Source organism: Octopus bimaculoides, chromosome 11 (genome assembly GCF_001194135.2).
Source record: "Octopus bimaculoides isolate UCB-OBI-ISO-001 chromosome 11, ASM119413v2, whole genome shotgun sequence".
Classification (NCBI taxonomy): Eukaryota; Metazoa; Mollusca; class Cephalopoda; order Octopoda; family Octopodidae; genus Octopus; species Octopus bimaculoides.
The window spans coordinates 67,029,326-67,038,102 of record NC_068991.1 but is presented as its reverse complement, the minus strand read 5'-3'; the positions used below and the strand labels follow the sequence as shown (position 1 = coordinate 67,038,102).

Here is an 8,777-nt window from a genome sequence, read left to right as displayed (position 1 = left end):
TAGCAGGGAGAGAGTTAGTTTAGACAAGATGCAGTTTAGGTTTGTGCCAGAGAGAAGCACCACTGATGCTATATTTCTGGTAATACAGCTGCAGGATAAACCTCTGTATTTGGCCTTCGTTGACATGGAGAAAGCCTTTGACAGGATACCCCAATCACTTATCTGGTGGTCAATGCAGAAACTAAGGATAGAAGAGTGGTTGGTGAGAGCTGTTCAAGTCATGTACAGAGATACTGTCAGTAAGGTGAGGGTTGGCAACAAGTATAAGAATTCTGGGTAGAAGTAGGGGATCACCAAGGATCAGTCCTCAGCCCCCTCTTATTTGTCACAGTCCTCCAGGCAATATCAGAATTCAACTGGCTGCCTCTGGGAGCTCGTCTATGCACCAATGACCTTGTTCTAATAGCTGAGTACTACCAGAACTAGAGAAGTTTCAGCTGTGGAAGCAAGGTCTAGAATCGAAGGGCCTTAGAGTCAATCTTGCAAAAACCAAAGTCTTAGTAATGCAGAAACTAGGGATAGATGAGTGGTTGGTGAGAGCTGTTCAAGTCATATACAGGGATATTGTCAGTAAGGTGAGGGTTGGCAATGAGTAGAGTGAAGAATTCCAGGTAGAAGTAGGGGATCACCAAAGATCAGTCCTCAGCCCCTTCTTATTCATCATAGTCCTCCAGGTAATAACAGAGGAATTCAAGACAGGCTGCCCCTGGGAGTTCCTCTATGTACTGGTGACCTTGCTCTAATAGCTGAGTCACTACCAGAACTAGAAGAAGTTACAGGTGTGGAAGCAAGGTCTAGAATCGTTGAGTCAAGTGAAATTGAAGCCATGGCTGATGCCAGTGCCGCCTGACTGGCACCGGTGCTGGTGGCACATAAAAAGCACCATTCAAGTGTGATCAATGCCAGTTTCGCCTGACTGGCTCCTGTGCCGGTGGCATGTAAAAAAACACCATTTGAGCATGTTCGATACCAGTGCCACCTGACTTGCCCCTGTGCTGGTGGCATGTAAAAAGCACTTACTACACTCTTGGAGTGGTTGGCATTAGGAAAGGCATCCAGCTGGCTTGCCAATCCTCTGTCAAACCGTCCAACCCATGTCAGCATGGAAAGTGGACGTTAAACAACGATAATGATGATGATATATATATATATATATATATATATATATACATATACATATACAGGATCTGCCCCAATATGTATATACACTTTAACTGCTGATAATTCAATTTTCATTTCTTTTTAGATTAACCCTTGAGAAACAACAAAGGGAACCAGAGAAAACTTTGAGCAAAGGAAATTTAGCCTAAAGTGCTGCAGGAAGCTTGAAATATGCAGTTGAAATGCAAAGATAGTTTGGGGGTGAATTACAAACAGAACCACCTATGCAACTCAACATCATTCAAATTAGAGATAAACCTGAAGTAGAAGGAACTGTTCAGAATGTCCACAAGAAATATTCTGGAAGACAAATGAATTGGCAGCATTTCAATATCAAGTGAGCTTCACATTTTGAAGCACTGTTATTAGAAAAGTTATCGTCCAAGAATAGTCCATGTTCTCAAAACAAAATGATCCTGACTGAAGAATGGAGTTTTGTGAGACGTATTTGGCAAAATGTATCAAAAATGCACACTTTCCAACAAAGATTGTTTAGAGTGATGTGGCCACATTTAAATTAAATGGCTCAATTAACCACAATTGCAGCTACTTGGGACCTGAGAATCTGCATATCATACAGGAACGCCATGTTAATTTACCAGGAGTTACAGTATAGTGTAACTTATTAGCAAAAAAAATTGGACCATTCTTTTTTGACAGTATTGTGACCGGTGCCAGTTACTCAAGACACTCTTGACATGCCAAGTATACAACAAGGCTTTGAATCTGCTTCCCTGCTACTACCATAGTAATGTAAGGGCCTGCCTTGATCAGACAGGTGGATTACCCAAAGAAGTTAATTAGCATATCGTCTATGCTCATCAGACCTCTCATCACTAAGCTTTATTATATGGAGAATTTTGAAAGACTTACAGTTCAAATCCATTAATATTTGATGAATTGACAGTTCTTGAATGCACACAAATATCAAATAAAATATTCGTTGATCATTGCTTCAATTTATCAGCAGTGCCTGAACCAGAACAGTCATCAGTTTGAAAACAGGCATTCATAAAAACAAATCAAATTCTGTGTGTATATATATATGGTAACACATGAAATGCACTGGTGTTGGTGTCACATAAAAAGCACCCAGTATACTGTCAAGTGGTTGGCGTACGGAAAAGGCATCCAACTGTAGAAACCATGCCAAAACAGGCAATGGAACCTGGCATGGCTCCTGTTAAATTGTTCAACCCATGCCAACATGGAAAATGGCCATTAAATGATGATGATGCCATGGATGAAAGAAAATTTAAAAACAATGATATATAACCAAGAACTGAGAAACCCCAAGGTAGGTTTTATCATTTCTAAGGATATATCACTTCCCCGTTTCTCTCTTTTTAATGACTACTAATTAAGTTAATCCAGTGTTTTGAATGTAATTGTTAATAACCAGCAACTCCTGCTTGATATCCAATTTTGTTCTTTGACACTTTAGACATTTTGAACAGTGTCTATGCTCTGTAATGGTGCTGCTTCATTTCACCATGGCTGACTAACATTCATTATCAACATGCAATTTGAAAGCATCATTAAAACATTTAAAGAATTTGTGTTTAATCAAACCACAATAAAAAATGCAAGTAATAAAAAACAAATGGTTCTTCAGGTCTGCCACCCCCGACACTAAAAGCTACTGCTACTCCAGGAACAACCCAATACCAACTGATAAACATTTAAAACTGCACAATCTATAATCTGTCCATTCATAGCAGCTTTTAAAGAGCCAGTACTTGACTTTGCTTGTAGTTGATCAGCCGTGATTTTGTGTTGTCTTTTATCCAGACATTGTATATTTAGGATCATGTTATCCAATACATCATTCTCCTGTAAAGACAGTGGGGTTCTATTTGAGGAAGATTTGGTTACGGTGTCTACAAATCATTGCAAGAAACAATGACACTTTGATTGTTATTTCAGATTTAGAAAATAATATTGAGAGAAAACGAGAAAGGAATTTTATTTTTAGATTCTGTTTAAAATGGCCTGAGCTTTCCTGCAGCTGGTGTGTATTCCATACTATGGAAGTATATTTCCTCAGGACAATTCCTAACCATCAGTTTCATATTGTAGATGGGAGGCAAATATCAGATTTAGATTACTTCTTTTAAAGTGTTAATAGTTAGACTATTGTCGGCTGATCAAAGTGGATAATGTGCTGGTGTCACGTAAGAAGCACCCAGTACACTCTGTGAAATGGTTGGCTTTAGGAAGGGCATCCAACTATAGAAAGCATATCAAAGCAGACAATTAGAACCTGGGCAGCTCCTATCAAACCGTCCAACCCATGCCAGCATGAAAATGCGGAGTAGGTCGACCGCTTGCAATAGTGGTACTTTAGGACCCTGTTAAGACTGGTAAATATGATATGATAAAGGACCTTCCAGCTGGGACTTCCTGTTCTTGTTCTCCAGATAGGTTTCTAGGACATTATCCAACATCTTTTTTTTGAAGATGCGGTGTAATTTAATGAATACTTGGCTGTTATGTCTAGCAGACCGAGTTTTAGAGACACTCTCATTATCTATTTGTTAAATGTACTATACTACTAGGTGGGGACTCTGTCCGAACGGAGAGCTGCCGTTAAGTTTATCATAAACATTACTCTTGAATGAGGGAGCCTTTTCAATTGGTCGATCGGCTAAAAATAACAGTCAAATCTGCTTTAAATTACATACTAGAGCCATAAAAAAGCGGAAGGATATACTGAATAATGCAATCCTAGATACATCATGCCAGGAAAAAAGGCAGGATAGTCAGGGTTAGAGTACTTAGACCAACGGGTCTATTTTGATCAAATCTGGTTTTCACCTAAACAGAAAACTTGGGATTGATTCCACGAGCTGAATCGTTTTAATTCGAAGGTGTGGAATTTTATTAGCATTTAGGTTTACCTGTCATTATGGGTGTAATTGACAAAAAAATACCGAAAAACTGTTATGCTGTTTAACAAAACGACTAAAACAGGTGCGACAGTACAAGAGTCCAATACACAACTTGAAGTTAGAATTTTTATTAAATTAAAAATATGGTTAGGGTTAGGATTGGAAGTCAGAATTAGAGAATCAGAAAAATAATAATAATAATATTATACTTCTTTGAAAAATAAATAAAAGCATATGTAAAATACAGTTGGAAACCAATCAATCAATACGTTTCATTTACTAAATCGAATGTTAGAAAAAATAAAATCTCTACATCTCTCGATTACTTTATATTCAAGTCGATGGAATGATATCTATTTTTCAAATTATACGTACAATAATTTTTTAGTATACATCAGACAAAAAGTTCAATATAGCCCCGACGATTTATTAAAACGTGTAAACTTAAACGAGCACATGGTGATAATTAGTGACAGGGCAATGTTTCAACGCATATGTAATAAACAATAACATGCTGCAGAAGTTTGATGAGACAAGCAATTGCTGAAAATAAAGCAAACAGCTGTCCCTGAGCCATACACGAAACAGCCAGGAAAATTTGAAACATCAAAGTAAACTTGTAATTTAGAAAGATAAAAGAGAAAATACATTAAAAAAAAAACTATTGTAAGGAAGAAAACGGTGTTAGCTTACCGGAGATCGGATAGCGGGATGCCAAGCGAGGCAGCTACAAGTCGCCGCTAAATGTGAACTTGGAGTAAACTCATCTTTTAATGTGCCTGTCCGAGTTTCCCAAACTTTAATGATGCCATCAACGGAAGAATGTATTAAATAATTGCCATTGGGAGAGAATTTCACAACTTCTGTGGCAGCCATCATTAAGAGACAAACACGTGGGGATTCACTGCGCACGCGCAGTAGATGGCTGAGCTGAAACAACTTATTTCCGGTGTTTGAAATGTGATTGTATTTGGGTCATAAGGATCGCTGAGATGGCACGGTTCCTCCTAATGTTTGGCGATTGGCTTAAGACAGTCTGATTTCGATTCCCGTTTGGAGCTTACCCACTTTTACGTTAACTGGATCATAACAGTGCTGCAACACATTAAATTGTGACTTAACTGTTCTATGAAAAATGCTATTAGGTGATACGCTATTCAAAACATCCAGTAAGGGACATGACAATCTAGCTGTTTGTTTAGTCCCTGGTTAGCTCTGAGCAAAAACATCTAAGATCGAATAGTCTTCCTTCTGTGATCACCATATCATATATTTGAAGGAGATTTGACCCCTACATGGAGGCTCCTCCATCGGATCGTAACAACTTAAGCCTCCTACAAAAATATCAATGTTCAATCGCTATGATTAAACACACACACACACACACACACACACACACACTCTCTGAGTGAGTATGACTTGTTTGTATCTACCATGCTTTTGGTACCTTTGTAGTTACGAACAAACATAAACACCCACTTTTGGTAAATAAAAAAAACAAACATTTTATTTAATTAATCGCGACTCGTTAAACGTACAAATATGTAAATTAAGCTACCCACTAAGGTACAAGCTTAAATTACAACTGCATTATATCAAAGATGCATACTTTATACTTATCGATTCGGATGGGAAACCACGTTCGCCTTCTCTGAGGCGCAGTCAACAAATTGTGAAACGGTTTGTCTGGAGACTCTACCACTGCTTTCTCTTGCTTTTTTTTTCTGCACATCAAAAGCATAGATGGGATGTGTCTCTATATCTTTAATTTCATCTCTAGTGAGGTTTTGTAATATTATTACATGGCAGATAGATATAAGCGACACAGAAGTTGATGAATGAATGTCTTAGGAGTGTTGGATTTCTAGTTCTAGTCATAACACCCATCTAGGAGATAGAAAGTCCGAACTCTAAAATCCCATTGTCTTGTGGGTTACCTTGGTGAAGAATAGGAGGAGGAAACTTTTATATAAAACCTATATTAGTGAAAACGTTAAGAATCATTTTTTGACACATGACAGTCATATTTAGAGAGGCGGCACAGGAGCCAAAAGGTTTTCATGGCAAATGTCATACCAATAAATTTACGAGGTGCCAAGTTTACTTAATTTCTCTTCATTTGTTCTCTTCCGTGATTATATTGTTGTTTGATGTTCTTGTTGCGTATTCCTCGATTGTGTCACGTCTTATCTTTCTATTATAACACCATAATAGAAGGTATTATAGGAATATTAGTTTTAAAGTTTGACACGAAGCCAGTAAGTTTGGAATAGGGGCCTAATTGATTACACAGACCTCAGTGTTCCACTGGTACTTATTTGATCGATTCCAAAAGGATGAAATGTAAAGTTAACCTCGACGGAATTTGAGCTCAAAGCACACAGACAGACGAAATGCTACTAAGCGTTTTGCCCGGCAGGCTGACGATTCAGCTTATTTTCCGCCTTACATCATAGGTTCTTTATTTTAGCAACTGTTGGAAAAATAAATAGTGAAGTTGAATACCTTAGGTATTTTGTCCGACTCTAACGGTTCTAACAATTTGCTGCTTAATTAGGTTAGTGCTAATTGAACTGGTAGACCTCTCAGCAAAAGTGTTCTATTCGTGACAGTCTCGTATTTCTTACCTTTTAACCTTCTGCAGTCATGTATTGTCTTAAATTACCTCGCATTCAATCTATGCCGAATCCACGAATAAAGACCTCGAAAATATCTCCCAATGGATGTCATGCCAATCTTTTTATCTCCCAACAGTAAAATGGCACAATCCTTTCATATGTCAAAAACCATTATCGTATCACCCTTCTGGGTATGAACAACATGCTATTAGAATCCTTAAACTCGTCACGAATACTACATCTCACCATCACTAAGAATATCTCCTAGAGAACACAACTCTTCAACTTAACAAAGGCTGCGTCTGAAACACCGTTAAATTTTTTTACAAAACTCAGGGGTGGGACCCACAATAGAATACTGCTCCTGTATCCGGAGCAATGCTGCTGCTACACATGCAGACATCTCAGATTGCATCCAAAGAAAAGCTTTCGACAGATTAGCATGAAGTCGCTCACCAACCCACTACAGCCTCTGGACCACCTCTTTCCCCCTCTTTCATTACTATAGTAGTTTCTGTTCGTTGGAGTTGGTTGATTTCTTGTTGCCTTCACCCAGATATTTCTGACTAACTTACGAGGTGCATTCCAGAAATTTTGAGACGTTTTTTTTTTTAGGAGAGGCAGTTGTAACTATTCTGTATCATTGTAATTTCAGTATATCATTACTATACATCTAATAAGCTGACCTGCCAACTTTTGCTATTCCAAATTGAAGGAGACGGCTGCAACAGTACTTGGAACACACCCTACCAAACGCTGCTCGTCATAGCTGGAAGCTCGTTTGGAAGCTCGCTTTGCAAACATGTTTTATATTAAACTGAGCAAAAACGCTACAGAAACCTATGAAATGCTCCTGACTGCACCAGTTGGCATACCCTGCACACTGCCGCACCCTGCACCAGTTGGCACATCCTGCACACTGCCTCAGCTTGCATCAAATGGCACACTGCCTTATCCTTGCATCACATACATCCATACAGATTCTCCACTTTTTTTTTTGCACATTCTTGTATTTGCATACATTGTTTGCGTTTCTTCGTTTTCCGTGATTATCCTTTCCATGCCCTTGGTATCTCTTCTCATCCTTGTGTAACACCAGGCAATTACTTGCTTCAGTGCCTACGGTTTAACTCTTTGCCTTCTCGACCTTTTCTCTTCTTTTGGTCCGGGGGAGGGTTACGTAGGCAATCTTATTTGAATCAGTTACGTCATGTTTCAACGGGAGTCATCTTTAATTATCTCCCCTGTCACATCGCTAGCAGCTAGGTGGCGCTCGTTACCTAGCTATAAAAGATGTGCACGGAATGGTAACGATCTCTTTCTCTCGCACACTACCTGTGACTAGCTATGGTGTTCACCATCTCTATACCTGCTACAAGACCTCTCGTTGATTAAACTTTCTTCAATCCCCTTCACCAGTAATGGAATACGGCAAGACGAAACATTCCCTTATTCAAATGCCATCCAATTCTATTGAATGATAATGTACATGCTGTGTAAATCAGAATATATTCCTCATGTACATGAAACCTTCACAATCTCACACAAGTTATTGTTGTTCCTCATCGGATTGATTCTAACAGCTATCGAAGAATGACCGAGCATTATATGAAATTAGTTGGCTAAAAACCCACTAAAGGATTAACTTTTCTGCTAGCACAAGAGGAACTGAAAGGTGTGAGAGGGAGTAGAACCGTCTTAGCAGCATTATAGGATCTTGTTCAAAACGGGGGCACCAGTTTTCATTAATGTTTTATGTAGCGTTTTTGGTACCGAAAGACTTTCAAACTTCGTATACTTATCTACTTTGTGTTATTAGAACAGAAAAAAATTTTTGTATTCGAATTTATTTCATGTAAAAAATTGTCTTATTTCGATAATTTCAACCAATCACTGACAAGTATTCAGCTGTTTACACTTACTCCTAAGCGGTGTAAAGCGTATTTAATCTCCATTACTTCTGACATTTTGCGGAGAGCCAACACACGTCTTTTTCTTGTGCTAAGGAAGATATATTAATTTTTCCCATCGAGATTTTGTTTGCTGTTGCGGTGTGAGTTCGTGTCTGTTTAACTCTTTGTATTGAATAACTGTTTAAATAACTGTT

General features: G+C 38.4%; 1 protein-coding gene across 1 annotated transcript in view; it reads right to left on the bottom strand.

Annotated features, from left to right (window-relative positions):
* The window catches only part of LOC106876701 (WD repeat-containing protein 43), a 25,044-nt gene extending 20,079 nt beyond the window's left edge, over positions 1–4,965 (bottom strand). The window contains exon 1 of the mRNA XM_014925362.2: positions 4,746–4,965. Coding sequence (XP_014780848.1) covers positions 4,746–4,931 — 186 coding nt within the window. The 5' untranslated portion in view covers positions 4,932–4,965. The remainder of the gene's footprint in view (positions 1–4,745) is intronic.
* Positions 4,966–8,777: the final 3,812 nt, after the last annotated feature.